The 19598-nt window shown below is 42.9% G+C and overlaps 1 protein-coding gene across 2 annotated transcripts in view; it reads right to left on the reverse strand.

The window, feature by feature from the left end:
• Positions 1–16562: 16562 nt before the first annotated feature.
• HTR1E (5-hydroxytryptamine receptor 1E) overlaps positions 16563–19598 on the reverse strand; it is a 33019-nt gene continuing 29983 nt past the window's right edge. For both annotated transcript variants that reach the window (XM_039728476.1, XM_039728465.1), the window contains exon 2: positions 16563–18324. In XM_039728476.1, the coding sequence (XP_039584410.1) occupies positions 17047–18141 (1095 nt within the window). In that variant the 5' untranslated portion in view covers positions 18142–18324 and the 3' untranslated portion in view covers positions 16563–17046. The remainder of the gene's footprint in view (positions 18325–19598) is intronic.

Raw genomic sequence — 19598 nt, forward strand, 5'->3', positions numbered from 1 at the left:
CCCTGCCACAGCTTCAGGCCTTTCTCTCATGTCCTTGTCACTGGTCACCAAAGAGAGCAGATCAGTGCCTACCCCTCCTCTTCCTTGCTTGAAGAAGTACATATTTGCTGGGGGAGGACAGTCCTTATTCCTTTGCACTTTCTCTGCTTTTCTCCACATCAAGGTCAGAAAGGGGAAGAAGTGATCAAGGATACACTAAAAATAATTGAGAAAATGGGTAAAGAACATGTAAATTTGATGTCAGGCTGAACATGTCTGAACAAGTATGGAAAGAACTAGTCAAAGCCACCTCTGTGTAATTAACAATTATCTCAAATGAGAAGGGCTGTCACTATTTTTCCAGTTAATCCTAGACCTGCTGGACACCTGGATTGCCACCCATCTGCTAGCTGAACAGGGAGGCACTTGTGCTTTCCTTTCCTAATCAGTGCTTGCCTGGGATATTTGAGGATGCCACCTGAGGATAAGTGGTTATTTTATGTGCAGGGCTTATGTACTTCACCAAAAAGCATCTTTTACATGCATGTATGTGAGGCATATGAAAAACAATTGGCTGTAAAGCCTGGAGCTCAGAAGTATCCATCAGAGACTTCTCTTGCTGCTAAAGGTGATTTTATTTTTCTTTTTTCTGGTAAACACATCCTTTCTTAAGTTGTGTGCTTCCCATGATACTTATCTCCAGGAATAAGAGTTGTTGAAGAGTGCTGTGATAGTAAAGTGTAGGCTGGATGGGGCATTTCAAACTTGTAAGTACTTCTTGTAATAGGCACCCAGCTGCAGAGGAATAATAAGAACTGTAATTCTGAACTGTAATCCTGAACTGTTTATTGAATGTAGGCTGGTTTCTTGTCTTCTATTCCCATTGACCTGAGGTGAAGTTGATGATCTTTCTTGCTTGCAATTCATGGGCCTCAGGCTCCCTGTGCACTGAGATCCACAGGAAATCAGGAATCTGAAGCAAAAGTAATTGTCTATGCAGTGAGGCTTTGATGCCGACCTTGACCCTTCCATTGTTAGGTGTGAGATAGTAGTATTTTCTTCAAACACTGCTTCTCGTTTGAATTTTGCTAGAAAGTGTGTGAAGTCCATTGACTTTGGCACTGATGAAGGAAACAATTTCTCTTCAGTAGGAATGGAATTTTTAAAATTGCCTCCATAACCTCTATGTTCCTGTACAGGGGGTCCTCTGTGCCCTTGTGAACAAGATTGCATGCACAACTCAGGTGCCTCTTTTCTGGGTGGCCAAAACTAGGTGAAATAAATCCCCCCTGAGTGTTGGCTAACTGCTGAGATGAGCCTGGAAGTGCTGGCACCATTACATATCATGATGGTAGAGCAGCATCTGCCCTGCTGAGCACTGCTGAACTTGCTAGTTGGGCCTGTGCAGTGGCACTGCTGGGGCCTGAGGGATACAGAAGGACACTGAAGAAGATGATGGTGCCTCAAGGAGAAGGCTGATGGTTCAGGAGATGGAGATTACTGAGAATCTCAGGAGGCAGACCCTGGATGAGGGTGCAGGTAGGAAGTGGCAGTGAAGACTACTGTCAAATACCATCCTTTGCAGGGCATGCTTTCCTCCAGTGAACAGCAAGTGTCTGTCTACAGCCAACTTTTCTGGCTTGCTTTCTGGATAGTTTTGTGCAGCCAAAGTTTACTCAGCAATTATTAATATTAAGCAAATTTGAAGTTTGCTGTCAGCAAACACTCTCAGCAGAGACTGGAGTATTAGTGCCTCCTTCCATGGCTGAGCTGAGAAGAAGGGGTCTCAGGAGGGTTATGAAGGAAATGCAGCACAGCAGCAGTTTGCACAGTGGAAGCTTTTAAAATGCATGACATTTTGAGGGAAATTTTTCAGATTGTAATGTCCAAATAGCTGCAATCTGCTTATGGGCAAGACATAACCAGAATATGAAGGAAAATTTCTCAGATGGCAAGGGTTCAGAGGCTCTTGCAAAGAATAGGGCATTTTTTTTTTTGCTCTTTGTTGGTGGTAGATGGGATGAAAAGCAACATGACCCAATTGCAGCAAATGAGGAGATTCAGGTTAGATAGTGAATAAAGCTTTCTCTTGCTGAAGGAAATGAAGCAGGGAAATTGGCTGTCTGAGGAAGATGAGGTATCTCCATCACTGGAGAACTCTGAGAACAGATTGAACAAATATTTGTCAGAAGTGACATAGCTGTAGATGACCGTGCTATGGAGGCTATGGAATGGATAAGGCGCTTCCAGCCATATGAGCTGCTCCTTCTGAGATGGATTATCTAATTCAGGCAAGTCTGTCGGAGTAAACATCACAACAATGTTTTTGTCAGACTATTGGACCACTGTGACTACAAATAGTCAATCTAATGGACAAGAGTTTAATGCTTCACATTTAATTGAAGTTTATTTCCTAAAATGAAGTAAGGAATGGAGGAATTTGTGTAGGAAGCCTATTCTAAAAAGTTTGAGTGGAACAGTTGCTGCTTCTAATATTGCAGACTGGCTCATACACCACTACAGGTTTTAAAGAACTGAGCAGGAGAGGGGAAGGTTGGTTATTTTTCAGGTGTGAGTTACTCTTCATTCAGGACCTGAGTGGTGTACAACAGACCTGTGTGAATTACAGCATCTTCCTGATACTGCTGGTGCACGATGCCTCTTCCCTGTATGCTCCCTGAGCTTCCCTTGCTGTCTCTCCTTCTCTCACTAGATTTTTGAACAGAGCCTAAGGTGGCATGATGTATGTCTTTTACAGAAGCCACCTGGACCAAAGCTGTGTCCAGGGTTGTCATCTGTCTGGGCAAATAGCATTCCCAGTATCCAGTCAGCTTCCACCCACTCAGCATCTGCTCCCCACAGTTTCCCATGGTGTGTGTACTGCAGTTTGGTCACAGTGATCTGGGCAGCCTCCTCAGTTCTCTGTGGTTTTGTAGTTAGTGCCAGATGGCCTTTGGCCACCAAAATCTGTGCTTGCAGCATCAGCTGGGAAATGACAGCAAGGCTGGTCTCCCAGGGAACATGATGCTTGCTGGGATGACAGAAGTGGTGGTGGAATCAGCAAGTGTCATCATCACTACACCCTAGGTGTCACTATAGGTACACGTGTCGGAGGAAGAACGGGGTTCCAGAGTGTGCAAACCGGCAAGTGTCATCGTCACTACACCTAGGTGTCACTATAGGTACACGTGTCGGAGGAAGAACGGGATTCCAGAGTGTGCCAGCGCTGTATCTGTGAAAGGTTTTGTGAGTGAATTTGGCAGTGACTGCTGAGGCCTCAGGCTAAGAAGAAATCATGGTTGTGATAACCACTTGGAGGGATGTCCAGTCCCAACAGCTCCAAACTAGCCAGACATACTGCTTACATGGGAGGGGGAGGAGAGGCCTGGGCTGGGACAGGGGGAGCGAGCTGCAGAGGCAGCAGATGACAGCATGACCTGTTCTGTGGTAAGGATGGTTAGCACCTACATGGGGCAGTGGGGATGGGTTACTGATGTGAGCTTTCAGAAGAAAGCAGTTACTTATATCTGTGTGGGGATTGAGGCTGGCCATTGGTGAACAAAGCTGCTGGCTGCTCTGCTCTGAGCCCAAGACCATGAAGATCCACATCCTCAGGTGGGCAGCCTGGCACTCTTCTGAATAGGCTGCACAGGGCATTCCCAACAGGATGTTTGTGCTGTCCGTAGTGGTCAAGACATAGTAGATCTACAATTGATGGCAACAGCTCTCATCAATGGGCCATGCTTCTGATGTGTGCTGGTGCTGGTGCTGGAGCTCTAGCTCCTAAAATAGCCCTGGGATATCTGCAGTTACCTGCAGACATCTGCAGATGACAGAGCATTGTGGCATGTCCCCTGTACCTGGGGTATGCAAGGGGCACCTGCTGCTTTTCTCTCCTTTTTTGAGCAGGTGGGGAGGCCAACACAGCAAGATCAGGAGTCTGTGGGCAGGCACAAGCCTCTGAATGGAGATGAGACAAAGATGGGGACTGTCTGGAATGTTAAAAACACCTGTGGGGATGCTTCTGATATTACTGTGACATTACCCTGTCTGTGGTAGTGCATGATCACATCATGCATTCATGACCACATCAGTGTTGATGCAGTCCTGAAGACCTGACAGAGCCAGGTGAAGCCATGGACCTGGAGACAAATCCCCAAACCATGCTGCTCCCCAAAGCACTGGTGCTTCCCTCTTGTGCAGCTGAGGAAACTGGGCTGCCCTGGAGGGCAGCAGGCTGGAGCTCACACATGGATTCATGGCTATCGTCAAGGCAAGGAGCTTCCACCATGTTTGCATTTCCTTCCTCTGCCTATAGACCAAAAGATCATTATCAAATATTTCAACAACACAGGTACAATATCAGATTAAAAAATAGACTCAATAAAAATTGTGTTAACATGGCCCCACATGTATCACAAGAGCTTGTGAGCAGAGAAGTTGTACTGTTTTACCTATCAACAGTTATTTTTAAGCCTCTCTTTTTGTGTGTGTGCAGAATCTTATTCTTATCTCCAGATTTTGGAATTAGGTGACCTGAAAGACTGGCCTTGTTTGCATCCCTTTTCTCCAGCATGTTCATGTATTCATTACAAAAAGGTAGTTATTTCCTTCATCTAAACATATTTTTTCCCCTTTATTTCCTTGCATAGCCTTGCTGATTCCAGCGCCCTGTTGATCTACACATGACAAACTTGAAAATGTGCCGTAGAAAATTCTTTTATGTGGCTCAAAGACAGAGCAAAGCAAGTACTTAGTTGGAAAAAGAAGAAAACTATTTTTACCTAAGAAATGGACTTTTCACAGAGAGTGTGGGGTATTTTTAAAAGACTTTGTTTTTAAAAGGTCAAAGTAGAAGACTTATTCTTGCATGACCGTGTTTCAGTGTTCAAGTGTAGTTGATGTGCAGTTGATGTGCAGACTGCAGGAGTCCAAGCTCCCTTTGGAGACATTAAAAATCTAGGGTTTAACTCCACTGCCCCAGGTAGGCATCTAGTGACACCTGAGGTACCCTAAAGTATCCTTGCTTTGCAGGTCTGTGAGGCCTGTGTCATGCCTGGGTGCAGGTGTATCTTCCAGGATGAAGTGAATCACAGCCCCCAATTCCAAAGGCCGTGTTGGAAAAATCCCTCTTGGTTGTAAAGGGAGCAGGCAAACCCAGCGCACATATAGGTGTTTCTGTGCATCTAAATTTTGTGTTTTCATAAGCAGCCACATCCTGTCCCATCTGTCTCCATTCCAGACAGTCTCTGATATCCCTCTTGTGCTCCCAATCTCAGCCTCATTAAGCTGGGCTTATGATGCAGCCTTGACAATTTGGTATTTCAATACATTTTGTTTTGCTGGCAAAGAGCAACTGAGCTTTCTCCTTTTTAGGCAGAAGGGTGAGTGAATTGATCATAACTTTTCTTTTTTTGCCTTTAGGAAACAAAGCATTCACAAATTGGACACCAAAAAGCTTTGAATCCCGAGAAAGCCAAGGACTACATTTCCTGTGCTAGCAAGAAAATGAGCTTCTTGTAAGGCAAAATGTAGCAATTACATTGGCACGAATTTGAAAGATAAGTGGCAAAGCTACTTTAGAGCCAAAGAGAGGTCTTACATCTATGGAAGTACTTGATTTTTGCTTTTAATTAATGTAGCTTCTCAAGATGCTTACTTGTCAATCACCTTACATATAATGGTAGATAGGTTAAAAGGATCATGAAATGGTGGGTTACCAGGGAAAATGGAAAGACTTATCTGAAGAACTGTGTGACTAGCAGACCTGATGAGCTGTGGAAACAACTTGTGCTTTAAGTTGGTTAAAAGCCAGAAAACTATCACTGGAAAATATTCAGTGTAAAGTAACAGGGAACAATAAAGCATGGAGGCAATTCATCAACCTAAGTGAAAGCCTATAGGAAAGATTCATCTCTGGAGCACCCCTGGCTGCTTCCTTCTACTTGGCTCAAAATTCCTTTAAAAATAATGATTTTCAGGATCTGTTTGATTATTAGGCTTGTGCATGTTCATTTTGATAACATTTTGGCAAAGTTACATGTGTAACAAATGATGTTTGAAGCCTGCTTGTGAAATACACCCTCCTAATAAACAGAACTTACTAGTTAACTTAATAAGCAGTAACTTTCCTTTTTCAGACACAGCTCCCCTCAGGGTACTGGAGCTCTGACACAGACACTTCTCTGCACTGCAAGACAGGCTGGGTGTTTAGGAGTGTTTCTGAAGATGGCTTATGGCCATCCTGAGAAATAGAATTTCAGGAGCAAGTGCTGGACAAAGTCCATCACAGCTGGATGAATGTGGAAAGTCTTTGGCAGGAGGTTCACTTCCATACCTTTGTTTTCCCTGCAATGTGTTATCTCCACCCTGCAATCACACTCCTGTGCAGAGGAACACAATACTCAGCAACCGTGAATTAAACCCAGACCTGAGCTGTGTCATTGCTCAATCAGAGCACCCCCGGTGAGAGCCGTGGGGGTGGCAGTGCAGTGCAAGTCTGCTCGCTGACAGCCTAATGCCAGGGCTGGGCAGCCCTCCCTGCCGCCTGCTCTGAGGGTCTGTGCGGGGGCGTGACATTCCCTCTGCCTCCAGCTGCTGGCCTGCCAAGGAGGCAAGGCTTTTTATTAGGAAAGCACTCCTTTTAGCTCGGATGACAGAAGCCTGTGGGTTTCATGCTGGTGATGGCAGTTCTGTCCCTCATGGTGCACATATACATGTGAAACCATTTCACTTGTCACTTCTTCAGTTTGCTTGGCGTTTTCCCCTGTCATGATGATGACAGAAGGGTGGATCTCAGAGTGTCACCAAGTGCAGAGTGCCTTGCAGAGATACAAAATTGTTGAGAAATACAATGTGGACGTGTAAGGAGCATATTGGAGGGTGCATCGGCCCTCATCCAAGGTATTCCCTACCTCTGCTGCTGTTTAACAACCTTCTTCTCTTGTTTGTTGTTGGTTAAAGTTTGAGGAATGCACATTCCAATCTCTGTGCGGCTGCCAAAGTCAAACTGACCCACTGGATTGAAGATAATGATTCACAGTAAAATATTAATCCAACAGTATAATGGGGGAATGTGTGGAAGGGGGACAAAATAGAGACCACCAAGAAAAAGCCACTCATCTAAGGTAATCAGCATCCAGACATTACTGGTTATTGTAATTCCAAAATGCAGATTATAAGGCAAGTTTTCAAACAGCTTTCAAAAACAGCTCCCAACTTTGCACACCAAGAGACTCATTCAGAGGTAGTTGAGGGCTGTACTAGGTCTAACACTGACTTTTTTGACTTTGGATCCAGTTTCCAAAATTTTATAGGTGTACAATATATGAAACATAAACATGGTGACAGACCACAACACTCCAGAACTTCTCAGTACTTTGTCATTTCAAAAAATTCTCCTTTAGCAGACGCCTCAGCTGTTTGTTTAGTATGGAAATAACTGTGATCTCTAAAGGGAGTGCAGCTGTCCCAGAGGACCTCCACACTTTGTGTGCCGTTAGTCATTACCATTGACTTGGGGTGTCAGTGTCAGACTGTTGTCCCAAATGTAGGCTCGTTAGCTGATGCACAGCACCAATTTACACACCAAAGTGAGGTATTTCCATTTTTCATTCTAATTTGTGCAAAGTAGGGAGGTAGGTGAGCAAAAAACTGGCTTACTGGGCATCAAAACTTTACACTCTTACGTTTTAATAACATAGGCATCAACATTCATTGGTTAGAGATTACGTTCCTCAAATCCCTATTTGCTAGTTAAATCTCTTGTTTCTCATGCTAATTAACCTGCCTGTGCAGTTTTCTCCTCCATTTGAGTCTGGGGTCTGTTTTGAGTAGATGGTCAAGGAGTCAATGATTGCAATCTCCCACTGCCAGAATTACCTTTCCCTCAGTTAATGCTTAGTTCTGCTGACTTCACTCCTGGTGGCTCCCAGACAGGCAGCCCATTAATCTTGGAATTGTCTTTCCTCTTCCCTAAAACAAAAGATTAGCCAAGCATACAATGTTCACGATGCAGTTGCTTAATCACCACTGTCCTGCTATAGCTACTTTAAAAATATTGCAAAGTTTGATTCAAACCTTGAGGGGTTTGATAGTAAGACTTATGTGTCAATGTCAAACTGTGCTGACTCTAGCAGGATCCATCAATAATGACTGCTCTTCAAAAGAGGGAGAGGGAAAGGAACAAACTTAGAGGTGGAAGGAGACAAGAGGATGTCAATTAGCCAGGAGAGTCAGCGGGAGCTGTTCAGTGCTCTGTGTGCCCCACCAGCTTTTACATGCCTGAGTGTTGCTGAGTGCCAGGGCTGCCCTTGGTGATTGCCATGTGGCACATTTAAGGGCAAACAAAACTATCAGTTTTAGGGACCAAAACTGCCTTATTCCCTACTTGTGCCCATCCTGAGGGTAGAGAGCACAAGTTTGTGGTTGCTCTGGGGCTGCAGTGGTAGCAGCTTGCTGCCCCCCAGCCTGGGGCAAAAAAAGAAAAAAAGAAAAAAAAAAAAGGGCATTTTGTGTCTTCCATTGCATTTCCTCAGCTGTTCGAGCTGGGCACTGAACTGAGAAGTTGCTGTCACCTCAAGAGACTCTTAAAGACCACTAAGGCCTCAGCAGTGGTTGTTTTTGGGAACATTGGTGGCTGCTGTACAAGGTGTCAGGAATCCCAGCCACAGAGCTTGGGGGTTAATGCTGTCACTGCATTAGCCACTGATGGTGGGTTTTATCAGCCCTTCCTTTGGGTTTGCCCACACAACCTTTCAGTTGTCTCGGTGTCTTTGTGTGCCTTGGCTGTCTTTGTGTTTGGTCCCAGTAACACTGTCAGCACTGTCAGCCAGAGCAGTCACTGCAGGGTCTGTAGGAGAGATGTGGCTCATTTCCAGCCAGGACCTCTGGATGTGGAGGACAACAATGTCTCCTTTTACAGGAGGGTAGAATCTCCTTCTTGGGACTGTTTTGATCTGTAGACTGTCAGACTGCTTTGGGGAAAGGGGAGGTTTAGAAACTGTCCCTCATGTGACTGTTTTACCCCATGAGCTGGTCTGGTGTTGCCCTAGGGTTGTGTGCCCGCCTGCCACACAAAGAAGGGTTTGGCAGTGGAAAGCAGCCCAGCTGAGCAAGGTGAAGGCATCCCTGTGACATGTGCTGTGTCCTTTCTGCACTAACCAGGCTCCTGTTGGTCAGGATGCTGCAGCCCAAGCTTTAGCAAGGCTGACACACAAGCACAGCCCCGCTGAGGGACGATGCTGAGCCCTGGCTGCTGTGTGCTCTGCTGTAATGTGTTAGAAGAGCTTGATGAACGTGGAGCATGTGCTTCCTCAGGCAGGTCTGCTCTCCTAGGAGTGCCTGCTGCAGGTCTGAACAGAGCTTCTGCTGTGGAGCACATGTGCTGAGGGATGATGCTGAGCCCTGGCTGCTGTGTGCCCTGCTGTAATGTGCTAGAAGGGCTTGATGAACATGGCAGCATGTGCTTGCTCAGGCAGGTCTGCTCTGCTGGGAGTGCCTGCTGCAGGTCTGAACAGAGCTTCTGCTGTGGAGCACATGTGGTGTGCTGGACCATGTTGCAGGGAGAGGGACAGCGACAGCTTTGGGGACAGTGCCTTGCTGAGAGGTGCCCAGGGTGTGGTGGTTGTGCAGGTGGCTTATTTGCAGTCTGTCACTCCAGATGCCTGTCCTGCTCTGTCACACGCCTGCTGGTTTGATGGTATTGGGGAACACAATTCCAGCCAAGTGCTCAATGCACAGCCCAGGAGGAAGCGTGGGCCAGTCCTTCACACTTTTATTTGGTCAGAGGTGCTCTGAGTCCTCTGGGTGAAGGTGGAAGCCATGGTTTGTGTGGGGGAAGACTGGACTGTGAGGAAGGCAGGGAGCAGTGCTGACACCAGTGAACAGTCTAGGCCAGCCATAAAGCCCCAGGTCTCAGTCCCCTTCCTGCTGTGGGCTCTGCATGCGTGGTAGGAAAGGGTACAGTCTCCTACTGATCCTAATTAAAACCACAGATAGCCTGCTCTTCAGCAAGTAGTGAAACTGCTGTACTGAAAAATTAAAAGATTTTGATCTGTGACTTGCGTGTATATGCAAGCAGCAGACCAAGACAACCATGCTTAATTTTGTAGTCCTAGATTAACTTCTGGGAATCTAATTGGATTAATTTTTTCTTTCTACCAGCTTCAACATGACTGTCCAGTCATAATACAGAAATATTTTGAAATCAGAAAAATACAAGAGTATTTTCTTGTTACTCTGAATTTAAAAAGTGATTATTTTAATTTCTCATATACAGGCTTACCAATAAACAAATGAGGAATTGCACTGAAATATGTATGAACAAAAGGAAAACTCTAGCTGACAGACTTTATTTTGGTGGTCAATTCAATTTAAAACTCTCAAGCTGGAGGTGTTAGCCTAATTTGCTATTTATTGAAGAAATAAGCTTGTTGAGGCTTAATCCAGCAGTCTAGCAGCTTGGTGGGCTGTTCCTCCTATAAAGGACTGAGGTAATATTTCTTGTGGCATTACAATGATGGAAGTCATTTGTGTGGAACTTTTTATTCCCTTGGAAAGGTCGTTGTAGAAAGCTTTGGAAATAAACAATATTTTATTATAAAATCCATTGGAGGGTCACTTCGCATGTTTCAAGTTGTTCAGGCATGCACATATGATTTTAGGTTTTGTTTCTTGGTGCTCTTTTTTAAAACTAATATTCAGAAGTAATTTTAAATTGTGCACAAAACAATTTACAAATGAATAGGAGTTCTGTTCCCCCTTTTCCTGAAAGTTATGTTTTATTTCTTAATTGACAAAACATGCATCTTTTATAAAGTGTGGTTGCAAGGAGGCAGTGTTTTATGCCTCACCTCATAGAAGTGTGTGCTGTTTGCAGTCGTGCAGCACAAAATTAATATGGGAGATGCAGTGCATTAGAAGATTTGAGTACCCCAGTGACAAGGGATCCTGCACCGGATAGAAATGAGGCTCAGAACTTGTCATGCAGGAAATTAACCCACAAAAACTTCAGAAAGCTTCTTTATATGCTAATGTGTTTTAGGTATGCAGTGGAAGCAACTGGAAGACTGTGAAATATGAGGGGTGGTGGGAGGAGGGGAGTGGGCATTTTCAGCACCACTTATTGCATCTGGAAACCATGCTAGCTGTGGCTTTAGTTTTTATTGATAGAAGCCCCATGGCTGTATAGAAGAGAGGGGGAATTATTAAAAAGATATCTTCAAAAATTGTGACACATGAGAAGAAACCATGGTTTAGTACAAGCATCTTTCACTTGGAAGAATCTCAGTGCACATTAGAAATATGATTTGTAGTGAAACTGCAGTAAAGCTGAAGGAGAGGCTGTGCAGAACAGTACCATAGAACAGAGCCTGCAACATGATTTCCTAAAACCAAGAGCAGATGCTTAGGTGATGTGTATCAACATAGCACAACAACACCTTGCTTCTTGCTACAGGTTACTAGATGCCTCTGTGGTGCTGAGGAAGGCTGCCAAGGAAAAGAAGGAAAGGTAAACACAGGGAAAAATTAATAAACAGGATTCACAGACCAGGAAATAGTGAAATGAGGAGGAAAGAAAAGTGATTTAGAAGGCAAAAAGTTGAAATTAGTCTCTCTCCCTTAGGTCTTTGAGAAGATGTTAATATAATTTTCTGATCGTGATTTTTTCCCCCAGCTCATTCATAGTTACATCTTCTACTCACAGCAGCAACATCAAAAATTTATATTTGAACACTGATTCATAGAAGCATAGAAATTAGCTGAGTAGGAAGGAGTAATTTAATCATATAACTTCATTTATAGGTGATTACCTGCATGGGATTAATGAAGAAGTAAAGATCCCCTGGCAGTGTAAGAAAAGAAGGGAGCAATGTTTGCAAATGTACATAAAGTAAAATAGAGAATGCTGAAGAATAATTTTACAGCTGATGAACCTGGAATTTATCCAAAGTCAGATAATTTAAAAAAAAATTTGGCCCCAAGTGAAAACCAGTAATTAGAATGGGTGACTATTTATTACATAGGACTCTTATGAAATACTACTTGAACAATAAAATATATCACAAGATTTACTGTGTCTACTTAAGCAATAAAGCAATTTGAGATAATTCTTCATAGAAACCATTTGGGTGTGTAAAGGATGAACATGAACCAGCTTGTCTCTTATTGATATTTGTAATGGTTAAACAATACCCAGGCACAAGGACTATCTTTGCACTTAAGCTGGAAGTTTGTATTTCCCCTCAACACTCTAATGCTCTTTACTTTTTGATAACTGGAATTCAAAACAGAGGAGTGGAAAGAGAGTCCTTAGAAAAGATTTCTTTTTTTTTTTTATATTTTGGATAAACCAAATTTTTAAGCTGTTTTTTTGTCGTCTGTTTGGTTTTTTTTTTGTGTGTGTGTGTGTGTTTGGGGTTTTTTTTTGTTTGTTTGTTTGGGTTTGTTTTTTTTTTGTTTTTTGTTTTTTTGTTCCTTCCTTGCACAGACAAAGGACAAAGAAATAAGAAGTGATAAAAACAGGAAAGCTGGACAGCTCAGGCATGCAGCAGTGAAGTCTGAATAGTGACAACCTTTTATGTAAAGTTGGTGAGGCAGGGGCTTTATTTTAAACCTTTTGGGAAGTTCAATCCCATCATCTTTCTCCATACAGGAAGATCAATAAAATTAGCTTGTGTTGTGAGCAGCTTGGTACATCATGTAGTGAGGAACTCACAAATTTAAAGTACTGTGCATGAGCCAAATGCAAGTGGCTCAGGCCATATGCAGCTCTCAATGTGTTTTTGCTGTGTCTGTGTATGCTGTGCATTAGGAGAGATTGTTCACCTCAGAAGAGGATGTGATCTGTAAGGGAAACGTGGAGAAAAAAAGACAGATTATACACACACTCATACTAATTCCTTCACTGCCCACGGTGAGTGCTTTTCTTTCAGGAGTTTTACCATATCAGAAGTGGTTTTGAGAAGGGAAAAAGCCCATCAGCTGCAAGGAACAACAGAGATGTGGAAAGATCATGGGGGTGGTGAGGACAAAGCTTGCAGAGAAGAGAGTTGTGGTTGGCACAGGCAGAAGAGCAGGAGCTGAGTGAAACCTGAGTAACTTGTGCAGGGACAAAGATACAGGTCCATAAAAGAATAATACAAGGGTCAACTTTAATGTGGAAGAAAGGGAACAAAAGGATAGGGTACAGAAGAAAGGCAACAAGATAGAAAAAATAGGCAAAATACCATTTGAAGGGTCTGTCTTTTGGGGAGCACAACTTGTTGACTGATGCAATCTTCAGGGATGTATGAACTCACTCCAAAGCACCGGCTGCTTACAGAGAGTAAAAACCTTCTGGATATGGCCTGGATACATCTAAGACAGTAAAATCTTGCAGACTTGAACAGCCATAGTCATGGGAATTCTGATAATTCAGAGAGAGGCAGGGAGAATAGGGGCTTGATCTAGTAGGACCACAATAAATTTAGGGATAAGAGAGAGTCAGAAACCCAAAGGCAGGACAGGCAGGAAGTGAGGGTTGTAAAGCAAGACACCTTTACAAGGGCAGCATTAGAGAAAATAAGGCTTTGAGGTTGCAGGATGGTTTAGAGAGGTTGAGGAAGATGGAGGTAGTCTGTAGGTCTTGAATACATCACTAAGGGCTTGTTGGGAAGATCTTGTATTACACAACATGGAGAGGGTGGGCCTGATCCAGGATAGGTGTGAATGGAGAGTTGCCATGGACAGGTCGAGAAATTTGTCCAAACCCATTGTAAAATCAGTAAAAACTTAACAGGAAAAAAAAAAAGAAAATATGTGGTGTCAAACAGTGGTGTCAGACTAGCAAAAGTTGTCATTTTCATCAGAAGACTGGTAATTTCTGATCAAGTTGAGCTGTTTTAAGTAGCCAGTCCTTTATGTTGTTCCTGACTTTGTTTCTGATCATGGGGAAAACATACATCTTCATCAATCTAGTGGCATTTGTTGGAAAACATTCTCTGTGTTTAGCTAATGACTTAATTAGAAAATCAGTAGTCTGCTGGCAGTGAATGGTGAGTCTTTATTTAACAGGAAAGCACGGAAATTAGCCATCCATCTGTTTTTTCCTGTTAATTACCTCTAAATATTAAAATTGAATACTGCCTTCAACCTGATTGGTAGCTAGAGTGGTAATAGCAGTGTTCACATACTAAAAGGAAGCCTTTAGGAGAAATAAAGATGATGCAGCTCCTGTATTTTACGGCTTTCATCCACGTTTCTGAAGCACTGCTACCTGCTTATGACAGCTGCTGTGGAGGTCACACTCAGCATTTCCAGCCCTTCAGCCACACTTACAGCTTTAAATGAGTGTCAGTCTTGGCAACAGAGTCAATTGAGCTGTTTTTCCAGGAGAAACATGACTGCACACAGCATGCCAGAGCAGTGCTGAGCTGTGAGGCTGCTCCCACTTTGAGGTTTGCTGTTTGTAGGGGGCTTGGACTAGCTGGCCTCCAGGGAACCTGTTGGCCTAAATTACTCTGTGTGCCATGTGCCCTTAGGAGCAGCAGTCAGAGCTGGAGACATCCCTCATTTTGTTGCTTTTCCCCTCTGAATCACCTTTCACCAGCACTGTCACTCCACCCCTTCCCTTCTCCTGGCAAAGACCCCTGTGCAGCCCACCCCAGAGCTGAGCCAGAGAGAGCCCCAAAGAACCTGGCTGGGGTGCAGCGTCTGCCTCAGCTGAGCTCCTTGGGGTGGCTCAGACAGTCTGCTGGGGCAGTCTTTCACTTTTATTCTTCCCTTTCTGGTCATCACAGCAGCTGGGTACCCTTGTGCACCCAAGGGGCATCAAAATCTACTCTCTTCTAGGCATAACTGCTTGTGTGTCCTATCTGCCACAGTCAACTTGTTTCACAAATAGTACTGAATACTTCTTCTTTAATAATAAATTGTGTTGTGCTTTCTGAAAGAAAAAAATTATTCTGCAGCACTTACAAATACCACATTTTGATTTTAATTTCTAGGTTTTTTTTTTGTTTGTTTGTTTTTGTGTTGTTTTTTTTTTTTAATAGCATATCTGGAGAACTGCTTTGGAAGCTTTGTTGATAAGCAGGGTCAGGACACACTTCCCTGATTTTAATCAACAATTTCTACCTCCAGCAAGCTGCAAAAAGGAAAAACCATAGTGGATGTCTGTGCTTCCTCACTAAAAGAAATTTTCAGTGGCTGAGATAATTTTCCTCTCTTTTTAGGTATTAATGTTTGCTAGTAGAGAACTCAAAGGCATCTGGTGGAGGCAACTGCAACTGTAGCTCCAGAAGGACAGCTGGAGATGGACCTCCCAAACTCAGGCAGGGAGTCCTGGAAGAAGAATCCCACTGCATGTGGGTAAGCAGCAGGTCATGCTTTTGTCACCTTCAGACTTGGTTTGTGCTCAGCTTGTGGCACTGCATCTTTCCAGCCAAATGCTTTCTCTCACCAATGAGGATGTCATGTCTCAGTTCCATTTGCAGTTTATTACTCACATATTACTTACACTTCCTTGACTCTTGATAAGAAAAATTATTGTCATCTTGTAAATTTTCAAAACATTTTTAAGAGATGGCTTCCAGTGCTGTTACAACACTTTGCTACCTCTAGTATTTGTTTTGATGGATTTGGAACCGCCATACTATAGTTTTCACGGTTATTGGATGTCAGGTTGACATATGTGGTGTTACCTTTGTTGTGTATTGCTGTAATTCAAAAAGAATTTGTCCAGAAAAATGGACAGGGAAGAAAATTAGGGTACAAGGCAGTAATAAATATTTAAATGGTGCTTAGGAGTTGCTAATGGACAATATCAAATTCTCAGCTTTGATTTTGCCTCTTCCCAGACTGATTTCTATAATATTTTAATTAGAAAATTTTAACATCCATAAGCACAAAAGGTAGGATACAAAGGACTTTTTTGTCTCTCAGGGGAAGTAGGTCTGTGAAGGCCTCCCAGAGCAATAAATCCTACCAGAGCACCTGACCATAGGTTAAGTTGGCAAGATTGCCATTGCAATTCGTGGGATTGACAAAAAGTCATATGTGCAGACTACTATCTGAAATAAATTATTTTACTGAATTTTTTTCCTGATATTCAGAAATAATTAGGTTTAACTGATGTTTTTGAATTTTTATATATTGCTGGCCTGCTGAGAAGATATCCAGCTGTCTGAGTTGGTGGGGGTAAGATCCATAGATCCTTGGGGTTGTGCACCACAACATTCAGGTGAAGTGTGGCACAAGTGAAAAATACCACCCCAAAACTGACTAAGGCACAAGGCCTGAAGAAATAAGGTAAGTGGTATTGAAGGTGTGACCACTCAGATGTGCAGTTAGTTTCACAAGTGTGACACTTGCTAGATGCATCCTCTCAATTGCCAAACAACCTGCACAATTGTCTGCTCAACACCTTGAATGGAAATCTGGAATATTACACAAAGAGAGACACTTTTAAAAATTCTTTTGGGTTATGAAATGGGATCATTTCTGGATGCAATGAACTGAACTTTGCTTTCTGTTTTGGGAGTGTATTCCTGAAGAAAGGAATAGTTTATTCTGCCTCAACCCAAGGTGGAAATCGTGGTAATTTTCCTCCTAAATGGCTGTTACAGCTTTTTCACAAAGCCAGAGTAAAGAGGTGCTGTTTAGCTGTCATGACCATGAAGTGTTTATTAATTTTTGAATATGTATTTATGGGGTTTAGTTTATACAGTACATAATTTCGATGTTCGATTCTTAAATGGAAAAAGTATAAAAGTGAATATTGTTGTTTGCTTCTTGAATCATTGATTACACAAAAGGTCTTAGACATGAGTATCTAATAATAATAATATTTTTTTGTTGTTTCATTTCTAAAAAATCTTTTCCTTTGTAGAATAAATTTATTTCAAACCCTCTACTATGAATAACACTAGAAATTAAAAAATGGCATAATGAATTACAGGCTGAAGAACAGTCAAGCAAATAGACAAACATAAAAATCCCCTTTATAAAGGGAAACAGTGGCAGTCAAATAGTTTTGCTCATTTTTAAGGCCAGGAGTCATGCCAGCATTATCTTCTCTCAGTACTTTTAAGTATGTTCTCGACACCTGATGAGCTTTCTAAAGGCCAGCTTGAAATCCTCATTAAAGCTCGTGTACAGCAAAGGGTTGATGAGCGAGTTGAGGTACCCAAGCCAGGTCAAGAAGTCTGTTACTTCTGGAGAGACAGTGCAAATGTAGAGGCCCACAAGCAGTTCCTTGATGAAAAAGGGCAACCAGGACAAAATGAAAGCACCTAAAATCAGCCCCAAAATGCGAGCAGCCTTTCGTTCTCGTGTGGTGGAGATCTGCTGCCGGTCGCCAGCCGGGTCCAAGTCATTCTCGAAAGGAGGGATCCTCACGGATGCGTTGATTTTATCAAACTCTGTGGTTGGGTCAGACGTGGAGAAGTCCGAGACGCAGAACGTCTGTGTGAGCTTGCAGCTGGCAAAAGAGTTCTGGCTGTCGGTGCTCCTGTTGCTGAGGTGGCGGCTTGAGCCCCGCTTTTGGTAAAGGCTCTTTGCAGCGTGGTAAATTCTGTAGTACAGGATCAGGATCAAAGTCAAGGGGATGTAAAATGCCCCGAATGTGGAATAAATGGTGTAGATGACATGGTCGTGCTGAATGCGGCACTCACTGGGAATATTGACGCTGCGGTGATTTCTCCAAAACAGGGGGGGCATTGATATGAAAACAGAGATAGTCCACACGGTGGCTATCATCAGCCCAGCCCTTTTTGCCGTTCTTTTCCTGGCGTATTCGATGGCATCTGTGATGGCCCAGTACCTGTCCAGTGCAATGACGCACAGATGAAGGATGGAGCACGTGCAACAGGTCATGTCCACGCTGAGCCAGATCTCGCAGATGAAGTACCCCAAAGTCCATTTATCTATCATTATGTAAGTGATGCTCAAGGGCATGACGAGAACAGCAACAAGGAGATCTGTCACAGCCAGTGAACATATGAGATAATTTGCCGGCTGGTGGAGCTTCTTGGTTGTGGAGATTGCTGCAATTACAGCAGAATTCAGCAGCATAGTCAAGGTTGTGATTGTGGCCAAGGTCAGGGTAACGAGCATCTTTTCAGTTACTGTCTTTGGCTTTGCAGCCTCACTGGCTTCAGTGGTGCAATTTGTGAAATTCATTTTCCCCTCCAGGATGCAAGAAGTTGGTAATGAAGAGTCCCAGGTTCAGCAGTTATCCATTTGAAAGTGATGCTCTAGGTGCAATTTTTAAAAAACTTTTTTATAATCCCATATTCAACAGAGCAGCAAAAAAGCTTCCAGGTTTCATCCTGGAAAGAAGATGTTCATTGTTCATTGTTTTTCCTAGAAGATAAAAACACATCTGTTAGTCAATCTAGGATAATCCCAAGTTTTGGTAAAAAAGTTTTGCATTTCTAATATTATCATCTCAAATAAAATGTTGGTCTGTTTTCCCTTCTTCTCTTGCCTTTCTTCTCCCCTTTTCTCTGCATTCATCGCTCATTTTTTTCTTCTCTAAGGGGCAATTTGCGCCAGATTTCCTGCTGATGTGAAATGGTTATTCCTTCTTCATTTTGGAGATTTTACTTAAAGTAGGAGGCTGGACTAAGGGACCTCCACAAGTCCCTTTTCACAAACATGTCTATGATCTTTGTGATACTGATACCAGGAGCTAGCCCTTTCCCTGCTTGTTAAAATACACTCCAGCGGATGAAGAGCTGAGGGAATTTGCCTCTTCATTTTAATTGCTATATGAGAGGCATCAATTACTTTTATATATCACCTTTGTAAAAAAAGCAGCAGAGCAGCCTACCTGAGCAAAGGCATGCCAGCATTTCATACCCTTCTATTCTGCTTTTTCACATCCATGTCTTTATTATTATATTAGAAATGGTACTTAAAAATTATTCGGGTTACTTTTATCACGAAGGTTTTCAACAATGTTTAAAGCTTTATGGCAAATGCTTGGTTTTACACAGCACATCAGTGTTGCTAGGAGCTCATATAGTTTTGTCTAATTATTCCTGACATTTCACATATCCCACTGTGAGTGTCTTTAGAGGAGACAGACAAAAAGCTTCTGCCATTGCTTTGAGATTTCCATCTAATTGTGCTCCCTGTCAGGGAGTCCAGCGTGATGCAAGGAACAATAATTAGCAAAAAGTTTAATTTTATTTCAGAAGTTCACATGTCTTTTCAATAGATCCCAAAAGCTAACTGAAGCCAGAGTTAACAGCCCATGAGATGCAGCTTGGGATGACCTCTGGGACCTTGCTTACTCACTTGTAATTTATCTTGGCATAAAGGATGTGGAAAACTGAAAGTCAGAATCCTTATCCACTGAAATAAATAGAAAGATTCCTTCCCCTGGCTTCATTTATCAGTGTAAGGAGGCTTCTAGGCTTAGTTGTACAGGCTCCCTTTACAAGCAGGGGAGAAAGATAGTGGCTGCTGGAAATACACTTGTCCCCTCTCAAGACAAGCCCTTAAGGAAGATGCTATGAATCATATCCTGGAAATGCTGATCTTTCTCTATTTTCACTACAAGTGGCTCCTCCACAGTTTCATTCAGCATACATGCCTGATTTTTAGATGGCTAAATCTGAGAGGTGAAACCC

This window comes from Passer montanus, unplaced genomic scaffold (genome assembly GCF_014805655.1).
Source record: "Passer montanus isolate IOZ18808 unplaced genomic scaffold, ASM1480565v1 scaffold11, whole genome shotgun sequence".
In the NCBI taxonomy this organism is placed as follows: Eukaryota; Metazoa; Chordata; class Aves; order Passeriformes; family Passeridae; genus Passer; species Passer montanus.